This window comes from Acanthopagrus latus, chromosome 19 (assembly GCF_904848185.1).
Source record: "Acanthopagrus latus isolate v.2019 chromosome 19, fAcaLat1.1, whole genome shotgun sequence".
NCBI classification, from domain to species: domain Eukaryota; kingdom Metazoa; phylum Chordata; class Actinopteri; order Spariformes; family Sparidae; genus Acanthopagrus; species Acanthopagrus latus.
In genome coordinates this window covers 2562578-2588436 of record NC_051057.1, presented here as the reverse complement: position 1 = coordinate 2588436, position 25859 = coordinate 2562578, and the positions used below count along the sequence as shown (strand labels likewise).

Sequence of the window (25859 nt, the reverse complement as noted above, 5' to 3'; positions counted from 1 at the left end):
AGTAGGATGACGAAGATTTCAGTCACTTCAGTCAGTTCAACTTAAACAGGGACTTGTTGAAATTATGCAAATGGCATAAATGAAATAATAATCGATTTCAAGATAACTTGGTTTGATATTAAACCTACAAAAATCATGTCATCAGCAAAATCAAAATCATCAGACAACCTTCTGCAGCGATTGCGGGCTCTCTGGTGGAGCTCTGCTTTGAATGAAGTTCCATCGTGACAATTGAATGGAGTACTCGCGGAGTGACATGACGACATGAATCAGAGGCACAAAAAAACGCTGACAGCGTTGGCTGGTCATTATGTTTACCAGCACATGAAGATCTTTCCCTTCTGATTCAATGTCTCCCCCAAACTACGTAGTGCACCTTTAAGATGAATAATTGCAGTTTTTTGAGCTCCATATTACCCCAGATAATGATACCATATCTGCAGAGGTCAAATGGGATTTAATGATTATAAAACCAAAGTTTATTGCAGAATTTTGCAATACAGAAACTTTTAGATTTGGATGACTTATTATTAATGAAGTGTCTTCAGAACGGTCTTTCCTCTTTCTTGGTTCTGGTTGGATGACAGTGACGCAGGACCAGCCCGATAAAACTGAAGTCACACCACGGGACAGCCATGTTTAAGTTTACCCACTGGCTGTTGCTCTTTAAGAACGAATACATGCAAATGCCAATAACATACAGTAGCTACAGATTCTCAGCGTCTGCAGTGGCATAATCATTCAGTCTCGCTCATGCAGGTCTGAAGACTCCTTAATGGCACGATTCTTCCCTTGAAGCGAAGTGTAAAATATTGTTGCACGTGTTTGTGGTCAATTTTATTTGCGCTACTCGCACAAGCAGACGTGAGTCAAAACGAAAGAAAAGCCTGTAATCAAACACGTGAGTAACGCGAAGCAAGCCAATTACAATAAGTTCCTTTTTAAGGCTTAATGAAGACTATTGTTCCCGAGGAAGCTCACCTCCTATTCTTCCTGCCCAAACTTTTTTTCCTCCGCTTGGTCTCACAGATGGAAAAAACAAACAATTCATTTAGAAAGGTCATCCTGCCAAAGCTATTATTTTCACCAGATACCGTTTTTCCCTAGTAGGTGAAAAGAAATGAGAGGCTTGAAAATATTATCCTGGAAAAAAAACACTGAACTCCTTCAGTCATTAACACAGGACAAAAAGCAGTTTAGATTGGACTTGACAAATGGATCAGCAGAATGTAGTTTTCACATGTCACACAGAGCTTCCATGTTGAATCCCTAAAAGATATCACTAGATATAGATATTCACCATGTGCTGAAATTGACCAACATCAACAAACCAGCCTGGAACCATATCAGGATCTTTACTGATTCATTAATTTATAGTAAAAAGAAGCCGTTATGCTTCTACAAATAGAACCTTTGAAGAACCACTCATTTTCTGGGTGTAACCGGGCACAAGCCAGCTTCCATTAGAGCTAAAATGGTCCTGGTGATTACAGGATGGACCTGACACCCATCGGTGACATCACAACACCCACCCACACACTCAAGGCCTTAACTACAACCCTTGAAGGGTATGTTGAGGCCATTATACTTGTAAAAGGCTATTATCTTTCCTTCCTCATCTTTTTCATCACTCCCTTCTCTTCCTTTCTCATTTTTCTGTTAAGGTATACCTCCCACCTCCTACCTCTTCCCTCTTTTTGTCCTTCTTTCTCTGTGTATATTGTTTTTTTCTTCACTTTTATTGCCGTTTCCGTCCGCTTCATTATTTGTTTGGAAAGCGAAATGGGCATGTCAGCCAGTGAGAATGCAGTAAGTTCTGTTCAGCATCCCTCTTCAGCGTTCCACCACTTCAAAAACAGGAGGAAGGTCTTAACTCTCTGCCTGTTTGCCAGAGAAAGGCTTCTTTCACGTTTACTCTGTGTCTCTTTGCCATAATGGACACGGGGGCTTCAGGGTGTTTGTGTGTGTGTGTGTGTGTGTGTGTGTGTGTGTGAGTGTGTGTGAGAGAGAGAGAGAGAGAGAGAGAGAGAGCATCACCTGCTCCCAATTGAAACAGGGTGAGACAGAACTTTTATTCGGCACTTCAAAGAGCCGGGAGACAAAAAACTTTACACCACTCCCCTTCAGAAACCTCTATTCATAGGCCGAGTATAATGGGCTGAGGAGCAGGCTTGTGTGAGTGTGAATGTGTGCGTGTGTGTGTGTGTTTATACCTGGTCACAAGCTTCTTTGCAAGGCGAGAACTCGGCAGCATGGTGGCAACAGGAGGGATCTGCAGACAGGCACATTACAGTTGGGGTATTACATTGTTATACGTATGATAGACTTCTGCTGCCTGATTTTGTGAGGGAAAAAAAATGCTCTTAAAATATGTAGCAAACGTCATAGCAAAGCATCTCTTGTAACTGACAGCATGGGAGAAAGGTCAAGAAAATTCCTCGTACCATTTTGCATCTTTACAATACAGTACAGTGGGCGGTGCTGTAGCCCATGGCCCACCATTAACGCTCAGCTGTGGGCCTCCAAGGAAAACATTTTGGGCACCCATCCTCATCACAGTAATGACCTTATGGGCTGACTGAGAAAGCAGCCTACAGAGAGGTGCAGTGATGTATTTTTGAAGGCTAACCAGAAGTTAGCATCACCCTGTTTTTCCTTGACATTAAGTTCATAAATGTTTGGTGTTGGAGCAAAGATATGTTCATCCTTTCAATGCAACATTCATATCACTCATAAACTGTGAATAATACTGCGACTCGCAGCTCAGCAGCATAGTAAACACACAAAGACAGCAGTTGCTGGCTTGCGGCGGAGCTCTAAACCACAAGCCCTGCCCTGGGTTCCAGTAATGACTTGGCTACGTTTGCCGTCCAAAAAACTGCCTCCACCTCCTCATATGTGGACTTCACAACACTGTAACACAGTGATGCTAGGCCGAACTCTTCCTGTAAGGACTGTACAGACACGTAGGTCAGACATGCAGGTAGTGGGACAACGGATAATCTGATTTAATTTGTTATATCTCTTGTCAGTCATTCAATGAGTTAAAAAGAACAGCTCACACCAAAAATCAGACATAGTGAAACTATTTCAAAGAGTGAAATAATTCAAAGATTAATACTCAATGACTATAAAGCGTCACTTTTTCTAAGTAATCACCATTTCTGCACGCCACTAAACACCTGAAATCTGTTGCTGAAACCTGAGTTGTTTTTCTGTTTTCAGACAGCAGCACGAGTATAAAATAGTGGTTAAAGGACATAAAGGGTACATGCCAAACAAGGCTCAGGGTAATTCCTGGGTACTGTCATTGAACTCTCAACAGAGAGCGCAAAGTGACATAAATCAGTTCAACATTTGAAGTAATGGGCTTGTTTGCGCTCTCTCTTTTCTCACTGATGGTATTGTTTACTCGTGGAAGTCATATAGACACGTCTTTATTAAACTGAGACTGTCATCATCAATAAAACGTTCGATAGTTTCCTTCACATTAACTGCATTAACTGCAGACCAACAGAAACCTAATAATGAATATGCCCTGCATCATAAATCTATGATCAACCCTTTAGCCACAAACACATACAGAAACATTTAAAACGTACATTACTGTTGATGGCAGTCAAGACACAATATTTCAGAAATGTTAAAAGGAAACACATGTTAAGAACAGGCCATTTTATGGGGAAACCTCTGAAGTGACCAAAACAGGATCCGCTTTCAAATGTAAAAATAGTCGAAGTCTGACTTTTTAATATATACTTGTGTAAATCTGATGTGAAAGTTGAAAATGTATGTCATTTGAGTGTTCTGGTCTTCTGACCTTATTTGGAGCTCTCTCTCTTCCGGTCATTGTGGCCCGACCAACCAGCCATGAGTCCCATTGTTACACCCATACACTGACCCTGCTGGCAGGCATCATGAGACTTCAAGGAAAGTCAGTGTACTCTACAGGCCTGACACCGGCTGATGAAAACCATAACACTCGCTTATCAGTTTGTTAATGTGTGTGTGTGTGTGTGTGTGTGTGTGTGTGTGTGTGTGTGTGTGTGTGTGTGTGTGTGTGTCTTAAGTTGCCTGACACTGGAGGAGTTTCTGGATTCTATCACTGAGTCCGTTGCACTCATCTTTGATGCTCTAAAGACGAGCAGGCTTACACTGTGTGTGTGTGTGTGTGTGTGTGTGTGTGTGTGTGTGCGTGTGTGTGATAGAGAGAGAGAGAGAGAGAGAGAGAGAGAGAGAGAGAGAGAGAGAGAGAGAGAGAGAGAGCATAATGAATGGAGTGAATAAGATTGAAACTAAAACCTGCTTTTTGCCCTAAATTGAGCCTTTTAGGGTTTAATGACTACTTCATGTGGTAAACGCAGAGTCATGAAAAACGTGTCTGTTCTATCTATAGATTCAGTTTAGCTTACACAGACTGTGCTTTGGACATGTCTTCTTTAAAAAGAAACCTTTAATCTGTCGGATCTCATATTTCTTCTTAATATTGGTACGGCTGCATTCCATTATTTTGTGTAGTTTATAAATGTGTTAGCAAGCTGTTGCCTATTTAAATATCCAGCAGACACAACATTAGCATTTAATTTGGGGTGGTGTTTGTGTCCAGTTGTTAACCGTGAGTCCAATATTTACTTGAGGGAAATGTCTGTCTCTATGCTGCTACAGCTTATCCGTCTGCTGGCTGATGCCGAGTTATTGTAGCCTGCATTTTTAGAGCTTTTACCCTGAAAACAACAGAAGATCTTTTTCTGACTACTGTCCCGACAGGCGAGAAACTTTAAATATCATTTCTTTAAGAACACTTCAACGGTAAAATTCAATACCATAGATTATCAAATGTATATAATACTCGTCAATTTTCATAACATGGCATACCTTGAAAATGACTTTCAGTTGCAGTCCTACATGTAAGTCCTCACAATAATAATGTTAACATGCAGATAGCTGTTACACAGGTATAATGTTTGCAATGTTCACCATTTTAGTTTAGCATGCTAACATTCTCTAATAAGCACAAAATCACTGGACCACATGGAACATTCTTAGTTTTCCTTTTTTAAAGATGGCGCCAATATAAACGGCAGTCATGGATCCTGCTCCATCACTGTCCTACTGAGATCCTTTTTTATTGCATATAGTAATGTGCAGTGGTTGCATTTTAAATTCCATACATTTCCACATGATGTTTTATATTTTGACTGTATTTAATCTATCTGCAATTATATTAGTAGTCATCTTTTTTATGTGTCTATTGTTAGACTTATTCTGGAGCGAGGCACCTAAGAATTTCACAATATGCTCTAATGTGTATGATTGTGTACGTGACAATAAAACGTGATATGATTTGTAATTTCATGTTGACATGATGATGGGGCTAGGATTAAAAATTCAGAAGATCACCAAACATATTCCAATTCATCTTGAGGGGGAAAACAAATGCTAGGACCAAATATCCTGGCAAACCATGTAACCTTTGATGAGGTCTTTTGATAAATATCTCAAGATAATCACTTAAGTCAGCAGAATGTGTCATCTGGGAACCATGAGGGTCTGTACAAATGTCCAGTCCATCTGGGTGATGTAGAGACATCGCCATCCCTCGAAGCGTGCATGACACAAATCAAGTTTTGGTGACCTTATTTGATTTTGTTCATCTGCCGGTGAACCTCGTGACCTGGATGAACTGAGAACAAATGAACAGTTGCTCTCTCTCTCTCTCTATCTCTGTCTCTCTCTCTCTCTAACACACACACACACACACACACACACACATACAAATCATTCCTGGACAATGGCAGGTGACATAATAGTTTGAGGGAGGGATGATGGAGGCCATTCAGTCATGTACAGTATGAGGCCCCTGGCTAGCTGCTAATGAGCGCTGGCCCCATTCTTCATCAGCATTCACACAACAGGAACAAGAACTCCCCCTCTGCTGCATTGTTACATTCAGTCACTGGAATGAAGCACAGTGCAGCGAGCCCCTCAGCTGCACTGCTCAACTTCATCCAGCCATCCAAATTACAGTTTAGAGTTTCTCGTATACCACCATACAAATCTGTTTGGACACTGAGAGCACAGGGCTTCACTCATCAATGAGAACTGTAACAATTCTGGATTCTAGTGAAGGTGTTTTGTCCGACTTGGGCCTTGTTTTTGTAGTTTGGCCTTTATTTCTATCTTTTCATAATCATGCAGATCATACATTTAACAGAGACCCTTTATTGATTGGTTTGGCATGAGGGTTTACTTGGGTCAGATTTGAAAAGCCAACATTCGTAACAAACTCAATGGATGTTTTTTTTTTTGTTGTTGGAGGGTGGTATTTTTGTCTGAACTCGGAATTCTCTTAGTGACTCTTGGTGATATTATATTAGTGACATTATTCAAACTTGATTAACCCTAACCTCAAAAATGTCGCCCATAAAGTCAAACCAAGCATCTGTTGATCTTTACAAATCCAGATAGGACAGTCTAACAAAGGTATGGCCATCAGTGCTGAAAATAAATAATATAAATCAAAAAAGTTGAATGTAGTTGTAATCTTGAGATCAAAAGACAAATCTCATTGTGAATTTGGAGAGCTGGGACATCACTTGTCGATACACTGTGAGAAGAAGAACACACATACACACAAGCGACCTGTCGGCATGAGGTCTGAGAGCTCTCCAGGGGGAACATGTGGCCAAAATGCAGGCGGTTACTCAAACCACTGGGGGGTAAATTGTGTCTTTTGTGTCTTCACTGTCCTGCCTGCAAATCACCGTTTTTCTTTATCACCTGATGGACAAATTGCAGCTCCAAACCACAAATATCTGCATCATGCCTGCCTCCAAAAACAACACCACATCCAACATATGTAACACGATGTAATAATGCCCACTGATGGAATAAAACCACAAACGTAATAAAAATCTGCAGCACTTAATGTTATAAACCCACACATGTAATACATCTTTTTTGTAATAACTTCCCACAAATGTAATAACACAATGAATAATGGTCGTAGTGGTTGTTGTTTGTGTGTTTGCCTAAACACCTATTAACACTTCTGACTGTGGGTGCAAAATCCAGCTGCTGACTTTTGCTCCGCTGTCACAACGGATTATGTTTTACCTATTTTGGCCATAAGCGGTCATATCGACCGCACATCAATTTTGCGGGGATTCATACTTTACGTTTTTTGTGCTTCCCCACGAATTTACTTGTGAGTTAAATATCATATAGTTGTATTATATCGCCTGGTTGGCACCATGGGCAAATAAAAATGGGACTTGCGCCTCCGCAAAACAGCGGAGCTGTTCAACAGGAAGGTGCTGAAGTGATGATTCTGACTGTGTTCCAGGGAAAGCTGAGGAACAATGTCTGCATCCCGAGTGTGGTAACTGTGAGGAGAGCGGAGGGAATCTGCAGACTGTGACCAGGGATCACAACAGCTCCTTGTGTGTTAGATCAGCACGTTTCCAGCTTTTTCGATTATTATTATTGTTTTATTATATATTATTAAGTGTTGAAATAAAATGTTTCATAATCACTAAGTTACTTTTAACTGTTAATTTTTGTGTTCGGATTTTTCTCTATTAAATTCTTGTGTAAATGTATGCAATAATTACGGTCTACTATGTGCGATGATATGAATATTGATAAATGTACAATTCATTTTGGTGTTATTTCATTTTTTTTTTTTTATATCATGACACAATGAATGCATTCATCACTCAATTGGGTAATGAGAGTATATAGGTTATTGTCTAGCGGCCATTCTATTGTTTGAGTTCTGACCTTTCTGAAGTCCAACTGACACTTTGGTCCAAGCGGAAACATATCATTTTGACCGGATCCAACTCTAGGATCATGGAAAGCTCACTGTTAAGCCTTAACTAAAGATCATTAAGATTAATTGGATCAGATCTGACTGGAACGAACCCGCCACAGTGGCTGGTAAACTGATTCAATTCACCCACCAGCACACACATTCACCTGCATTTGGCGGGTGGCGGGTGCTAATTTCCATCCCTCACACAGCACACAAGTAACGGGACTGTGCTAGGTTCTCTTTTCGTGGTTCTTGGTGCTTTAGAAATATTGCTGTTGTGGCATTCATGCCAATAAAGTGAATTTGAAATGAAGTGATTTTAAAAAAAAAAAAAAACCTTTTGATTCTTGCCTATAGACTGATAAGTGTTGTGCTAGGAATGCCAAAGTAAATCGTACACAACCTCTACAGAAAATAATGTCTCATTCAAATTTCATATCTCATAAATAGATTCAGTTAGCATCAGGATAGATTTTGGATCAGTGTAAACCACCATTTAATCATCATTAACAGACACATTAAATAATTCAAAACACACCAATCAGAAAAATGAAGGCCAGCTATTAATATTAATACTAAAAAATACATATTCTCTGAATAATCTGGGAATAAGACTCAAAAATCAACTGTCTTTCAAATTGTGCCTTTAAAGTTTTGCTGTGGTGTCTAAGTATAACTGAAGCTTTAATAATCATAGAAATGGATAATCAGATTCATACATTGCACCTCCGTACTGGTACATTTATATCACAAAGTTTATATTAAAGGCATCTGTGAGGGGGGAACATTTTGAATTGTGCTTTGTGTTGCATTTATGATTTAAAAATGTTTTTATTTTCTATACAGTGAACGCACAGGGCTGTTGTCCTCACAGAGTTCTTTTTTGGGTTGGAGCAATGTAAGCTAGTGTCACATTGCGGTGAAGGACGTCCTGTCTTGGGTTTTCTGTCTTGTGAATTTCACGTTTTATTTTGAAAAGTAACTCTCTTCTCGTTTCAGGTCACTTGCCCTTCCTCTTGTGTCACCGGTCAGGCGTTTCCCCTGATCCCTGAATGTTTCCACCTGTGCTCCCTCCCCTCATGTGTATAAAGTCTTTGTCTTCCCCGTCCTCATTGCCAGAGTATTTTGTTCGTCCTGTCGAGTACTTCCAGCCTTGTTCACAGTCTTGTCTTGTACCAAGCTAAGTATTGTCAAGTTTTGTTTTCTGCAAAAGTGTTCCTCTGAAGAAGAGCAATTTTGACTTAGTAATGTTTTGGTCAGTCTTCTGTTTGTTCTAGTCAGTTTAACTTCATAGCATTTTGCTTTTCCTCTGTTGGAGCGTTTTTTTGTTTGTAGATTTTTCAGTACAGAAAGAGTAGTTAATTTTATAGCCTGTGTTCTTTTCCTGTTTGAGTGATTTCTTTTTTTTTTTGTTTAATTTTCATAGAATTAATATTACAAGATCAGAGTAGTTATTCCTCCTGCAGGAGTGTTTTTTGTTCTTGTTGTGTTTTGTTCTTGTTGTGTTGTCATTTGGACATTTAGTATTTCATAGCCTCTTGTTTTGTCTCTCACTCCAGAGATACTGTTCAGAAAATAAAACCTGTCTTTACCGTTGGCTACCTGCATCTGAGTCCTGTTTATCTGCCACAGTCTGACAGCTAGTCCTCTATGTAATCAATAGTGTCCTATCACACTAAAATCAAATGGGGGGCAGCATGTTACCAGAGCAACTGCTAACTGCTGCTAACTCTACTCTGTCATATTACGTTGATCATTTCAGCTACAGCTTATATGACGGAAAATTGTACTAGATCAAAATGCAAACAAATCTATATGAAATGATACTCCAGAGTTTTTACACATGAAAAGCACTCTGGATATGCTCCTGGTGGGACTCATTTCCCTCCGCGTACCATAAACCTTACATGCATTATGTAGTTCTGTCTGTCAATAACTAATAACATCCATAACTATAGAGTTACTTTTTTGATGGCTAAAGTTAAAGAGGCTGTTCACAATCTGAACTGCTACTTGACAACAGCTCTGATTTACAGCACACATTCACAGTCAACCATGTTCTAATTGATTAAGGAAACTGGATGCTGACTCTCATCATTAACATTCCAAATAAAATCCACAGCCTTGTTTGCTGTTCCTGCCTATTGAGTTCATCCCCAGGCAAACTCATCTGACTCCCTCCTTCTCTGCCACAACTGCATGATCAATGTGCCATTTTCACCACCCAATATCTAGTATCAATTATTGATCAGTCCTCAGTGAACTGCCAGTAATACAGATAGTACAGAAAGCAAAAGCCGTCCAACGGCAGCATTTAACATATGCAATATGACCATTTTGCGAGGGGGTGACAAAAGAGCTGCATTTAATTCTACAAATCTGGTACGATGAAATATTACAGAGAAGTTAACTGAATTCATCGCTCTGGATAACCAGCTCATCTCTGCGGTAGAGGATCAGGGTTTTCTTCGTCACCTGGAGTTTTTGAATGCCCAGTGTGCCCAACCATCTCAGCATTACATTACATTTCTTCCTCTTTCAAGTTACAACGTGCCAGTATGCGCACTAGATTCGTGGGTCTCATACAGTAGAGCATCTAAACAGGCAACCGAGGAGATGCTGAACACGTGTGAAATAGACAAGCAACACGACGTAAGGAATATGAAAAAAGCAGTGGATGGTATGGAGGTACCAAGCGTGAGCACACTTCACTTCTCTGTCTCTCACACTTCAGCTGCTGTACACGAGGGTCTGCTGTCACAGTGCAGCATCTTAAGGCTGAGTATCCGATCAGGACTTAGTATCGGCAGATACTAAATATTAAAGGTCTCGGAATAGGATCAAGGTAAAAAAACTGATTGGGAATATGATATCTATTTAAGTGGCGCAGTGGGATGTTACTCTACACAGGTCTGGTCATGTTTGGAAATAGGCTCGTACTGTATATTGTGTTGATGAATTCTTCACTCATTTTTTGTTTATCTGGATTTAACAGATCAATATCATATATATGAAAAATACCTTCTGACTTATTTTTGAAAATATTTCCTCCATCCAGTCCCTGAAAGACTCAACACAAGACCCTGGTGCGCTATATACACATCTAATCATCATATATTTGTCTTTCTTTATGTAGATTTCAGTTATTAGACTCTCTAATAAGTCGTCTACATTCTAACGCTATTTAATTCAGGTTTTTGTCTACATTCACAGCCACTCCTCCTCCACTCATTTTTTTTCCTGTTTATCCACCTTTTTCCTGACTTTGTGAGTTTACCCATGGTTCACAGCGGTATTTGGTTACGCTCTTCTGGCTGAAGTGGTTGAACTCGGTGTTTACGCTAGCATAGTTAGCAGTTAGTTAGTTAGTTAGTGTACTGATCCTCCGTGTAGTAGCAGCTATTATCAGTTATGTAACAGAAGAAATGAATATCTGGACTGACATAATTTCCCTTGGTCTGTAAATTGTGGTGACAATGTAAGGATACATTTTATAAATCTAGAAACGTTGATTAGACTTAGGCATTAGGACTGATGAGTGGTTAGGGTTATATGTGGGTAAGCAGAGGCAGAACAGGGCCCCAGGTATTGCAAGCAGCATTTGAGGAAATATATATGAGAGGAAAAAAATATAAAGGGATTAAATATAATGAGGATTAGTGTGAGACTGTGGAAAGATGAGTCTAACTGAGACTTGGCCCATCCCAGTCCAAAGTTCCTGTCCTAGTGGTGTAAACACCAACACTGCTCCAACCCCCGTCTCAGCCACTAGATGCCAGTTAACAGAGCTAAATAGCTAATGGTAGCAGTTAGCCAGCCAGTTGTTAATATGGCACCATTAAGTGGACACAATCCACAAACAAATTAGTTAACTATTTAACACCTGCACAAACAACCTTCAGAATCAATCAGTTGTACTCTCTACAGACACAGAAGACATCATACAGACTTTTTCACACTTGGAGTGCTCCTAATGAAGTCTAAACTGACCCTGGCGGTGTCGCTTCAATGTACAAGCTGCAAAAAACAACATAGCTAAAAATATGAATGTCACAGTACGGGACAAGATGGCAAACTATCACAGCTGCACCAGGCGAGCAGGACAAACATCACTAAACTGAGGTGGTGTTGAGTAGAAACACAGCCTTCAGCAGTCAGTAGATTTTCAATTCATTTCAAACTGGGAAACATCCTGATTTTCTGACTGCGCTGTTACCAGTCCAATTCATCATGGAGTGCAGACGATAACAGAAAGCTATTTTCTTCATTTTTGTTTTCCCTCGTCTGAAATTCCAGCCATCAAAGCCACTGGGGTCCCCACTTCAAATGGCAAAGTTAAAAAGCACTATTACAGCTATAACAAACAATGAATGAACAGCAGCCATGCTCAGGACTGAGAGCCAGCTGCTGGGCCGATAAGGAGAGGAATTTCACTGCACCCCCTTCTATTTAAATGTAACATTACTCTGGGTTTCCTGCCATCCGGTTTCCTGTGTGTATATGTGGGTGGAGGGAAGGGGGGGCATGATGGTGTGGTATGGCACTTGGACATTTGGAGGTTCCAGAGCCCAACAAATTTTTTTTTAGATGAAAATGTGTTTAAAATGATTGGAGGTATTCATATATTATGTCAAAGACAGGAAATAATTCTCATTCGGCAGAGACCGGTGACGGCCCCGACAGCAGATGTATCAAATATTGTGCCTTACCATTTTCAACACACAGATAAATAAACACTAGCCATCTTTAAGGAACTGTGAATATAGCTTTATATTTTGCACTTGTAATGTCTAGTTTCATTCTCCCCTTAACTCTAGTAAAATTGACAAATTGGTGCAGTTGGTCATCTAACGGCATCACTGCTGGTTTTGCCCAGTTACTCCACACTGGAGGCCATTTTCCTGTGTGTGGTGCAGTCTTTCATGCCTTTAAATATTTGGTTTGTGCTTTCCTTCCTTCCAGGCAGATACCGGTTTAAGATCATTCCACTACAGGAACACAGCAGAGACATAGCACTCTCTACAAGTAGGCAAATCCTCCACAATGAATATCACATCTGTTTGTTGTTTAAGTCACATCAATGTTGCTACGAAACACAGATGAAGTAGCTGAAATATGCGGTCCCGGTCTCTGCAAGATAAGCAATCACATTAATCAGAGCAACTACTGTTTGGAGGGGAGGAAAATACAGCTAATGTCTAGCGCCACTTATCGTGCAGTTGAAGAAATTAATGACATGATAAAGATTTGAGCTCAAATTTTTGTTGGAGGTAATTACAATGTAAAGTTTTTGTCGATTATGTTGAACAGAATGAACAACGGTGGCATGCGTATGTACGAAGGAATACACAGCCACACAAACACAGAGCAGAGAAGCCTCTTGTAGCCACTCTCCTCCCTGCATTCCTCAGAGCCGCAGCAGACTCTGTGGGGGGAGAGTTTAATGGATGGAGGTCAGAGGTCACTTCCTGTGCATTGATTAATTGAGATATGCCATAGGGAGCTGAGCATTAAAGGATCAACAGGGCATGTTTGGAAGAGAACAAGAGAGGATTCAGAAACACATTGTTTTTCCTACACTGACTTTAACTATTCAAACAACACGCACATTTTCCATCTCATTTTATTAGAAACGTTCAATGTAAAGCATCACATTTAATTCAAAGCTGTTCCTTCATGTTAAGCCAGTGTGTATAAATTAAACAACTTTTTTTTCTGATTCAATATAATGAATGCAGACATATACATGCATCTCATGGGTTTGTCTAATTATTACCTATAAAGTTAAAGGTAACTTCTACATAAAGCGTTTAATGTTTGTGTATTTCACCTAAAAGTTTCAAATGGAAGTGGATGGCACTTGACCCATCCATCCATCCCTGACTTCCTCCTGATGCAAAAATGTACGTTTGTGAGTCTTAAAAACCCCTGTGCCTCTATTAAGTTCTGACAATGTTCAATGGGTGACAGTAATGAACAGAACTTCTTTCTGGGGCGGGGGGGCCCTCTGGAACAGCTATGCAGGACTTCTATATCTGGCGGATGCCGGAGCACGACGCAGCAATTCAGCTAAATTTTTCACCGAGCAGACAGGAAGTCAAGCGCCGAAATAACAATATAACATCAGTTACTTTTCAAAATAAAACAATCCGTGTTGACACCAGCACACAAATCTCTCATGTGAAAGAGACAAACACAAGCTCTTCTGCTAATTCTTCGGTCGGGAACTATGGAGCAGGAAATATGACAATGTTTACATAGCCCTTGGGTTTACCATGAACACGGCTGGAAATGAGGAAAGACCTGTTTGTGTTTTATGCCTAAAAACGCTGGCAGCGGACAGCATGAAACCATTCTGAGAATCAGGTGATTGTATGCGGAATGCTGCAATTCATACAGTGGTTTATACAGATAAATAAGTAAATAAATATTATCAGGTTCTCAATAGTATTTCAATTCGGGGGGGTTGAAAAATTGTCTGTCTTCTAGGAGGGCATGACAAAAAATGATTGAGAACCACTGAGTTAGGGTTAGCCTCTTAAGCCCTGGCCATATTTTCAGAAAAAAATGCTTAAAAAGATGTACCCAAAGTAAATGAAGATTTAATCCACTATAAAAACGTTCATATGCACGTTTCAAGAAATAAAAATATGTATCTTTATGTCTTTATTGCATCTCAGTAGCTTGAAAATGCATCCCGCTGTCTTTGTGTGTTTGTGTGTGAGTGTGTGTGTGTGTGTGAGTGTGTCTGTGTGTGTGTGTGTGTTTGTGAAGTTATGTAAGGGGCTGAAGTGCAACAACATGCTGACCAGGTGTGTCCAAGGTAGCATACAGTCACACACACACACACACACACACACACACACACACCAACCACGCATCAACAAAACTTCTGTAACACCTGAATCCTCTCAGAGAAAGAGCAGATGTCAAACACACACACACAAACCTCCAGATGGCGGAGTGTGCCCCGCCCCCTCATTTTATATTCAATTAGCAGAATCAAAGAAGGATGCAGACCCTGCCGACTGCATCCTGTGTGTGTAATGGGAAATGACATAATGAGGCTCATATGGCCACATAGAGTGAAGCGAGGGGGAGAAAACTGAGTGAAGGAGGGACAGAGGAGGGGTTCACCAACAGGTTTAACCTAAACTTCTATTTGTTGTCATCTGTTGTTTGTAGTTATAAACACTAATAAATGTTGAGGTAATAAATCATCATACTCATAGTGACAGGACTGAATGAAATGAAAAGTTAGCTGTAAACCACAGAAGAAGTGCAAAGTGTATGTAACTCAAAACTCAAAAAAAGTACACAATACCTTCAAACAGGCATTCATTTACTGTGGACTTGTGCTGTCACACTGAACTCTGTCCTGCTGAGTCCAGCTCTACTGTAAGCTGTTAGATCTCATGCTGCAGGGACCACAACAAAGGTGCAGCATCGTCCCGTATTCCAGACGACAGGTTTTATTGGCGTACTTATTATGAGCAGACAATCCCAAAGGATAAATCAAACTGACTACGGGGTCTACAACAGAGCTTGTCTTCTCATGCTGTTACCATAGTTACCTCTTTCTCTACAGCACTGGCTGGCTACTCAGCACGCAACCTTACGTTATGAGAACTGTTCCACGGTGCCACTCTCTCTATTCCCTCAGTCACGGCTGGCTGGCAGGACCCGTCAAATATCTTGCACTGGTTCAACCCAAAAGGCAGTGAAAATCCATACTGATATTAGCGGGTGGATAACTTGTTATTTGTCAGCAGCTGAAGGAATAACATAAGGAATTTATCGACAACTTTTTAGTTCGTTTACTGGTCTACCATTGAATTTCCAAATCAGGCACAAGGACTTTTACGATCTTGTTTTCCTTCAGTGTTACTTTGACTGGACTCACATAATTATTGTCCGTTTGTATGTTGCATGGCAAGTTTTGTGAATGTTATTAATGATCCACTTAGAGCCTCTATTTTACTTTGAGAAGAGCAATAACATTCAGGTAGTAAAATCACAAAATGCAGAGGCCATCAAATGGGTCAATACCTGACAATCTCCTACAAATCTGGTAGCTTTTCTCCCTGCACCAAACAGCCAGCAGACACACTTAAGAGATGAGCAGGTGAACACAGAGGAGAATTTAACAGCTTACACTCTTACACTTACTCAACCATGGGCGGAGGGCTTCCCCAAGTACAGTATATTGGTAGGCTGAGGTGGTGTGCTAGATGCCTTCCTCCAAAAATGTCTTTGCTGTGTGTAAGTCAAGAATCTTTTTCTACTGTAAGCAGAGGTGCTCCTTATACCAGGCAAAGCGGGGACTGAAAATTACTTAATCAACGCCTGGTCAGAGGTGTGGGGGCAAGGAATGTATAGTCCAACTATGCACTCTGATGTCAATCAACCAAAAGGTGAAAGGTTTACCTCATGACACAACTGTATTGACAGCCCCATATATTTACAGATTACAGCATCAGTAACACTGGTTAAAGCGAAACAGTGTACCCGCTAAAACCATCTTCCCAAAATCCCCCGCTATCCCCTCTGAGCTCCCGTGTTAAAGCAGTCACAGTATTTGGTGAATGTCTCCATAATGTGCGTTGGCACAATATATTTCAGTCATGTCATAGCCATCATTTTTTTACAGTTATTTTGTGTGTGAACTTCTTTTGGTATTCTTCGACCAGCTTAAAATTGGCTTAAAAGTCATGGATATATCAGTGTTATATTCTTTGTGATCACTTTCTGAAAAAAATGTTTGCCATGTTGGTTTGGTTTTCAGTATACTGAGTGTCAACAGCTCTAATTCAGCTCCTTTTGGATATATTTCTTTTACTCACTACTTTAATTAGCTGAAAGAGGTCTTTTATATGACATTGCTATACATACGGTCATACAAATTTATCCACCATCTAAAGTGTTTCCATATTCTTACCGTGTTTGCTATCTCCTTAAGGTGCACAAACAATACCACTGTCCTTTGGCTGCTGTGATGAAGAAATTTCCCTTGTTTGACGGACAAATAAAGACATTCTGATTCTGATTAAATTGCAGTATGGGTAATGTAAGCTGTAGGCTAGGTTAGGCAGTATTCAATGATTTCTGCCACAAAGTGGCTGTACTGCTGCAGTGCACTTCCAACTGTCATTTTTCATATTTCATTGACATTTTTGAGGTCTGATTTCATGTGAAGCACTCATTGTATGTCATTTTAATTATTTTGAGGTGTATTTTGAGCTACGCTAACAATTTTAATTATAACCATCTTTGGCTGTCACCCTCTTCATGCAAGTCTTTTAGACAGAGGCAGCCTGCCCTTCATACACCCAGCCTGTCCACTATCCACTAAGCCAACAAACTCTTCGGCAACAAAAAGAGGCTCCAGAATTGAAGTACAACCCAAGAAGCACACAACCAGAGGGAACTGCTGAGGATGGCAATGTGTTTACTGGGAGAACTACAGTAACAGTCTGTTGGAATTATCACCACCACTAAGCCCCAGAGAGAAAAGTCGGAAAGTTCTCCATTCTGAGGAGAGGCTGTCATGTGATGGGTGAGAATGAGCGATTCTGGTCTCTTTTTTTTTTTTTTTTTTACAGATTTTTTAGTTTTTTCAGTTTTACAACGTCATTTATAAAATTCTCTCATCACTTTTATTGTATTGTCAAACACAAAGACAGTGGTGCTGTGCGACACACAATCTTAAGGCAAACATTTAACATGCGAACAGTGCACGGCAAAATGATTTCTTTACCATAATCAAAGGGACACTGTTGTTTTTTTCTAAATTCCCCGGGGGATAGCATATCACCACCCAACCATAATGTAGCCAACAGGTTTTGAAAAAGAGGAAGACGGTATCACTGTTTCTGCTCTAGGGATTTTGATCATTTGTTGTCATACTGTCCATAATGAGTCCCACAGTGTCATAGGAGTGCAATGCTAGACCACTGCAATGCATTAAAAGTAGTGCTGTCAGTTAAATGCCTTATTAACGGTGTTAACGCAAACCCATTTTAACGGCTTTAATGTTCTTATTGTGAGATTAACGTTCTTTTTGGCTGGGCTGATGAGCCTCTGGTGAATGAACTGCTATGTTCAAAGCAAACTTGAGAAAAAGGAAGTATTAAGCCCTGGTTTAACTGCAGAATAGGCTGAGTCCTAGTTTACCTGACACTTTATAATTCTATTTTGTATCGCCCTATTTGCCAATGTTGTTTTTCAATAAAATGAAACATTTGCATAAATCAAAGCCAATGCACTTTTCCATGTTAATAAGAGCATTAAAATGTGAAAAAATAATGGGACAGAAGTAAATCAGGGGACATTTAGAATAGATACAAATGTGCGATTAACTGTGATTAACTGAGAGTTAACTATGACATTAACGCAATTAATCGCAATTACGTATTTTAATCACCGGAAGCAATTTATCTTTACTCTTTTTTTACATATGCTGTAGTACTCCCCAAGACCTGTAAACACACATTCACCTGTAACATTGTAGGAGTTACCCTTTAATTTCATTCAGGAGATTTAGACTATGGTAAACTATACTGCAAATCAAGGAGCAGGACTGCTTCACGGTCATGTCAGATTTTTGTATGAATTTTACATCACTGTGATGACACGCCTTGATCTGTAGGGTATTTCATTCATTTGATTACGCCTAAACAAAGAGAACTGGGCTGCTGATTCTTTTATCCATAAATGCTATCTCATGTGATATTTCATATAAAATATATTATCATTATATCGCCGAAGCATGGTTCTTTCCCAACTTATGCCTGGGAGAGATAATAACTGACCACAGACATGGTTTTGAGGCCTGACCCTCCTATCAAAAGAATCAATATTTGATGAAATGGAAACGACACTCAACAATCAACTATCCTACTAATCGGGCCTTTAATGTGGACCTACAATCTGATGTTGTGCGTGGATGCTGATGTGCTGCTGACAGCTACGGCCACCAACATGTTATCATTAACCCCCAAGTGTATTCAGAAATCTCTTTGTTAAATACAGGCTGGTTACACAACTATTGAGAAAACTGCATCTAGTATATTTTAAGGTATTATAGTAGGCAGCTAAGCCTGCTCTCTGAGAGAGGTCCCGTCGCTCTGCAAATGTCTGCACTGTTTACTAGCATGTAAACCTCAACTATGACGAGACTGCTGATGCTGCCTTCGATAGCACAGAGCTTTGAACTCAGACTCTCCAGGGAACACAGCGGGGTCAGGAGTCTCAGTCAAAGCAAAATCCACTACTGCACTAAGACAGACTGAAACATGCCAGATTTACACAGAACTCATTTAAGGAAAATGAGAAATAGTCAACCAAATAACTGACCCTAAGGCTTTCTAACGTAACAAGGTTTATTTCTCTTTCAGGGTAACGGGTTGCTGGTTTGAAAAACATTGTGTTTCATAGCCATTTCGAAAATCACTATACCGTGGGGTGGCTGAGAAATTCAACTGTGTATACTGCACTTAAATCTTATGTTCAGAAAACTATAATTAGGTTTTGTGGGACTAAGGCCTGCTCACAGTGGACATGGAAAGAAAAGGGCTGCCGTTCACTTCCCTCCTTCCCCTCCTCTTCCCCTTCTGCTTTGAGGAGTCAAATTGGTTCCAGATGCATTCTCTCACGGCTAGCCTCCATAACCAAATCGCAACATGAAAGAAACGAAGGAGAAGGGTTTTGCAAAACTCGGCACAGGAAAAAAAATGTATGGAATTTCGACACAACATAAGCACAGGGGGCAAGTTGGAGAAGAAGCCGTTGTCTTCCATGGCCGAAACCAGCCGATCACTTTCCCACATGGTGCGATTTATCACACCTTTATTACTGTCACGAGACTTTAGGAGACAATGTGCACCCCAAATGACGATCTAAGAGCCGCGTTTCTTTCATGTTCTTGGCAGATGTGTCAGAGGGGGGGGAAAAAAAAACTGTACAAAGTGATATTTAGCCAGAGCAAATCCACATCCTGCACCCATGTGGACAGAACATCAAAGACCTACCCACCAGCATGTTAGACCGATTTATAACCCTGCCCATGGAACCCCCTAAAACCCTCGCTGAAGGAGGCTAGGATACACGTCCCAAATGACACTGAGGAGAAAAGGTCTCTTCAGAAGACGCCTCGCCAAATGGCTCAAAATGTAGCAAGAGGGCACAAAGTGGCTGCTCCATGTTGACTCGGTCAATTAACATGTGAAAGCGGCTTCAAGGCCAGTTGTCCCACAGCACCAACCACACCTCTGTGTTTGACTAACGCCCTTAACAAGACCTGGTGAATTAATTAGCACCCTGAACAGCTAATACACTTATTCATTCAGACACATTTTTGCTCACATGCAGTTTTTTTTTTGTTTTTTCTTGCAGTGGCCAGACTCCATTCAGAATGACAGGCAGTTTAATTTCCTTTCGTTCTCGCCGAGTGAAGCTGGTGAAACGTGATTTTAGAACTAAATCCTTACCTACACCCATGGGAAATAATCCAGTCCCTGGTATGAAGTAAAAATGACTGTGCTCTAACTGGGTATATGTTGGAGAACAGCAGTTAAAACACGAAACGCTATGTTGGAGTTTTCAGGGAGTATAACCTCCTTATTCATAAGGGATCGTATGAAGGCTGTCACTAGGAGGAGGGAATCCTCTGACATTGTTAATGCTGCTTGTCATCGAAGTAACGGCTTTTCCTTTTCCTTCTTTTTTTTTTTTTTTTTTTTCCCGAGCCGCTATGTCCGCTCTGTTTCCTCTCAATACCCGGCATATCACACAAGGAGCCCGACAAATCTACTTGCAAAACTCTCATGTGTGACCAGAAGCCTAAGACTAGGAGGAGGAAACCAGAAGGGGACTTGTGGACTAACTACGCCATGTACCTTCACAAGTTCAGAGGCGCGTTCAAAACATCCCCATGTTGTTAGAGGAGGCTACACAGGATGCTAACCCCGTCCGTGCGTCTGTGAGACTGCACAGCGTCATGCTAACATTCACCCTTATAACGGATTAACTCCACTTATTGTTGCTGGGTTTCTCGCAAAGGTAAGCCTAAACGTCACCATTAAGAAACTCTTGTGAATCCCAAGGACGGACTCGTCAAATCGCAATAAATGTTCCATAATTAATAAATTACATTGTCTTTTTCTTTTTTTTCGTTATTCCCAGTCATTTCACACCTACCATAGACACGCTGGAGTGGGTGGTAGCTAGCGCTGGAAACTAGTTCAGACTTACAGGTTTTATTGGATACAGTGCTGGCTGCTGGACATTTCGCAACCCGAATTCACCAGTTAACTTTTAAGATTCAGAAGGAATATTTGCGACTAGTCTGCGACATGTTCAAGTTACCTTACAAGCAAGATAATGGCACATATAATAGTTGTGAATGGAGTTTGGTGTGATGTCCTCACTACATTACTACTGAGAATTTAGCGGGTCAGCAGGATGCCAACTGTCACTGAATCAACAAGTTCGTCCCAACATGCAACATACGCGAGATAAGACGGCGGTCTGCTGGAGCTACGCTGTCCTGTCAGGTCTCAGTTTGATCTGCAGTACAGCACACACAAGTCGGCGGTATGGACATGCAGCTTACAGTTGTGGAGTTGAAGTCACGGACACAGGCAGACTCACCCTGAGCTCGAAGCGGCTGGCTGTAAAAGTTCACGGCGACGAAGAAACTGATTATCTGGAAACACACACGCATCTTATTGAAATCCTAAAGTGCATCGTGGACAAGAATACTTGGAAAACACTGGTGCTGTGATATGCTCCATGGATCCCCGGTCCTCTCTCTCTCTCTCTCTCTCTCTCGCTCTCTCTCTCTCTCTCAGTCATGCATATGGACAGCAGAGGACATGCGCAGAACGGAGAACGACACCGGTTAACGGTGACTGAAGCAGGTATTAAAAGCAGGAAACGGAGTTTAGAAAAGTGAACAACTTGTGATGGAATACAACTAATCCTATGGACTGAGTGACAATAGCCTGTGTTAACCTCCCACTTCACATTTTAATGAGCAGAGAAAGATCTTCATTGGCTGATTTTTAATGCCTAAACAAACTCAATAATCAAACTCTCTTTGTTTTCATGACTGAAATATCTGAATAGACAAACTTAAAGGCAAGCACAATTTATACTGCTTTACTTTGTTGATATGTGGCGGACCCTGCCACCTTTCTTGTGTCTTTATTTCCCTCTGAGAAAAGCTCTTATTATTCACTTATGGGAAAAAAAGACAAATGTTCTAAGTTAATAATATTACCTCATTAATATTGTTAAAACTACTATTCTAAGTCTGAATTTCTTATTCAAATCTACATCAATCTTTTTGATAGCCTACAGATACACTATGTATGTATACTGCAGTTTTCTGGTGAGGATTTAGAAAAAAACAGTAAAAAAAAAAAAAAAACATGAGATTGGGGTTCAAATAACATAGTAGACTAAATTCATTATAGTTTAGGGGTGAATGTTTGCCCCCTTTTGCAACATTATTCACTAAATATTGCATGCGAACTGTGTACATGTGTACTAAATTCTGACACTGTTTACGGAGTCATGTAACCTTATTTTTATCAATATAATGCATATCTATGCAGCGCATGGGCTCCACATGGACTTTACATCTAAAATATTCAATATTAAATGTAATAAATGTTTCTTTCTCTAATTTATTTTGCACAGACAAAACTAAGAATGTTCATGTACAAAAAGAAAAATAGAAGTGTACAATGCAAATATATGAATAGCAACACGAGACTTTCAAAGACATAGAAGAACAGAGAATGCTGTTTTAAAATAATGATGCCCCCACTCAGGTTACCCACTATGACCCCGTCAAAGGTCGGCTCATAGCCCTTTGACACCACCCACAAGGCCAAAACAAGGCTAAAGTGAAACTACAAAAACAAATGGAGAAACAAAGCAGGGTGGTGAAGCCACTGACCTCCTGCACAGAGAAAGTAAACCGCAGCCGTCTCCTCGGGATTACACTCAAATACTTCTAATTTCGACAGTCTAAAACTGACTGTTGTTGCTGCCCCATGCACAAGTAGCAGCCTACAGTAATAATGTTATAATGGGAATGACATCTTTCCCATCAAAGGGAAGGGTTTTTAATGGTTTCTTTTAGGCATGTACAAGCTGAGTGGAAGTGATGATCTCAGTTAATCTGTGAAAAAGTTCAAAGTGACTTTGAAACTCAAGACAGGACATGTTTACTACACTGACATCGAGCAGAAACCTTGGTCTTTGCCTAACCATAACCAAGTGCCTCTGTTGCCTAAACCTAACCAGGGGATGGAATGTGAACTCCAGCCTCTGATATCAAAGACAAAAAAAAAACATTTTAAGTGTGAATAGAACAGCTGTTCAGATCAACCTCCTGTAAAACACTGTTGGTCAAATATCTAAAGTTGATGTCTGCATTAGAGAACATGGTGTGGGGTGAAGCTGTAAGTCTTTTTTTTTTTTTTTTAGCACTTGTCAAGTAACGTGCCCTGTAACATGTTTCACAAATTACAAATTGGGAATATGACTTGGCTACAGCTCGAAAAAAACATTTCAGTCAAAAGATTTTTTTTTTTGCTTTAACCCATGCAGCTGTTCTGTACATTTAAGAAAAGCAGCCGGCTCAACCTCAGCCCATTTCCAAGTTGCATGTTCCCTAAGTCGTTTGTGCAGTGGGGCTAAAACTGTGCTTTGCTGTGGCACAAATCTTCCATAATAATTAACAAGTCCCAAAAAAGCCTGGAGCTCTTTCACATTAGTGGGAGAAGGAGCTTCCTGTATCGCTCTCACTTCATCTTTGGAAGGGTGAATAACCTGCTTATCCAGAATGTGGCTTAAGTAATCTACCTGAGTTTTGCTGAACTCACACTTTGAGTGTTGTACTTGTAGGTCATTTTCCAGAAGGTGTTGCAGGACCTCCTGCAGTATGTCACGGTGCTCCTTCTCTGAGTGCCCCATGATGAGCAGGTGATCCAGGAAAACTACCACTGGTACTGTAGGTCTTTCATGAGGTTTTCCATAATGCAGTCCAAACGTTTTTTCTTGTGGCTTACTGCAGTTTCTCAAGAGTCCGTATGTAGTTGCACCCATTAGACTTAGCAACATGGCTACATGCTTTTCTTCATCTGTGTTGTTAGCTAACAGGAACTGCTCCAGCTGCTCGATGTACACCATCTATTGCTCATTTTCTGGCTTAAATGTATCAATTTGTCCAAACAGGGCCATCGTACTCACTAGTACTGACCCCAGGTGTCTCTCTTCCCCTGCAAATTATCCTCGTCGCCAGTTTCCGTTGAGTATTGATGAGACCAACTTGGTAATAACCTATATTAAACTTTACTGTGCCGTCACGACAATACAGGCACGTGCATGACTTACAGCTCCAAACTGACAGTATTCACAAAGTTCCAAAATGCAAATGTAACATAATAACCATGTGACAGTTAAATGAGATACCACACTCTTGGCTTGCTCATTTGTGTTGCAGGAAAGTGATTTTTTTTTTTATTGGTCCTGTTAATGGCCTCATGATCCCTTAGGTCAAGTCGAATTTAGTTAGCAGCATTGTTCCTCCATGACCAAGCTGGTCGTATGTATTGCTTTTAACTATGTGTTCATTACGTCTTCTTTACATATCCTTCGTCTTCGGTTGTGCACATCCTCAGATAATATTTGATGCTTAAGGTTAGAGCAGGTTGCCGAGCTGACGGGGTCGTTGTATGTGTTGTGGTGCAGACACTCAAACACACGTTTGAGTATTTTCAACACACACAGAAAAAGAGAGAAACATACTTGCCATTGTCACAATGTACTTGATTTCATTGCCATCTACCATGGTGCTGCCATTGGTTTTATGCTGACATCTCAGAATTAACTAAATAAAACCTCCTTGAATGTCACCATGTTTAGTGTTTGCAAATACACAAGTTCTACATGGCCTGAGCTTTCAGGTGTACCCTTCAGTAATATCCTACATGAACACTTTGTTAAAAAGAAAGTATATCTTTGACCATTACCTTGTGGCCTATAGTTCTGGAAGTCAGCATCACCCTGATTCCCTTCACATAAGCCTATGGGACTTGGAATTGGATTTTGGAATATAACCGAAATAATCTCTGTGGAAAAGACAATGATACTTACATGTTTTGTTGAGCAAGATAATCTTCACAGACGAACACAACTGTTGTGATTCGAAAGCATAATTTAAGTGTGTAGCAGTAAAAAGCAAATGTTAGGCTATAAACATATATAAGGCTATAAATGACATCACGGTGACATGACTTAAACATCACCACCACCAAGCATCTTACTACACAATTACTTTACAACTTGTACATTGATCAGTTTATAGAAAACCTGTGTTTTACATGTGTAAACACGTTTAACACGGACAGTCTCCTGTTGTGTGCCACATGTGTGAACATGCAAATGTGGACAATATCCTGATCTGATTCTCTGGATATTGTTCGCAGTTCATATGTGAAAGGGGCTAGAGCAGGGCTGTCCACACTTTTTTAGCTTGTGAGCTATTTTTTTTAAAATGACCAGGTCAAAATGATCCACCTACATAAAAAATACTAAACATCTATTTATTCATACATACTGAGTATACTTTATATAACACAATGCATAACTGATATTGAGAGAGTAATGTAACCCTTGGTATTGCACATATAAATTGACAGCAGTAATGCACATAGGTGACAAACAGCCATCAATACTGCTCACAGTTTACACACCGGGAGCTGCTGGTTTTCTCCATAAAGTTTTTGAATGAACCCTCCCTGCGTGCGTTCTTTCATGGGTAGTATTGTTAATAGCTCCTCTTTTGCAGTCTTATCTGTAAACAACAACCAAATAAAACTGCACATTTGGGCTGTATCTCTCAGCCATTACTTCACAGCACTGTGTAACTGTACTTCTGAGAGCTGAAGAGCTTTGATTGATGATAATATTTCTGGTTTGTTTTAAAATCCCAAAACGAGGAGTCAGCTGCCTCAGCTTTTATCATCTC

At 40.3% G+C, this 25859-nt stretch overlaps 1 protein-coding gene across 1 annotated transcript in view; it reads right to left on the bottom strand.

Moving 5' to 3' along the window:
- The window catches only part of reck (reversion-inducing-cysteine-rich protein with kazal motifs), a 79738-nt gene extending 57717 nt beyond the window's left edge, over nt 1-22021 (bottom strand). The window contains exons 1-2 of the mRNA XM_037079597.1: nt 21467-22021; nt 2214-2272 (exon numbers count right to left, since the gene is read on the bottom strand). Of these exons, the coding sequence (XP_036935492.1) occupies nt 2214-2272; nt 21467-21539 (132 nt within the window). The 5' untranslated portion in view covers nt 21540-22021. The remainder of the gene's footprint in view (nt 1-2213; nt 2273-21466) is intronic.
- Nucleotides 22022-25859: the final 3838 nt, after the last annotated feature.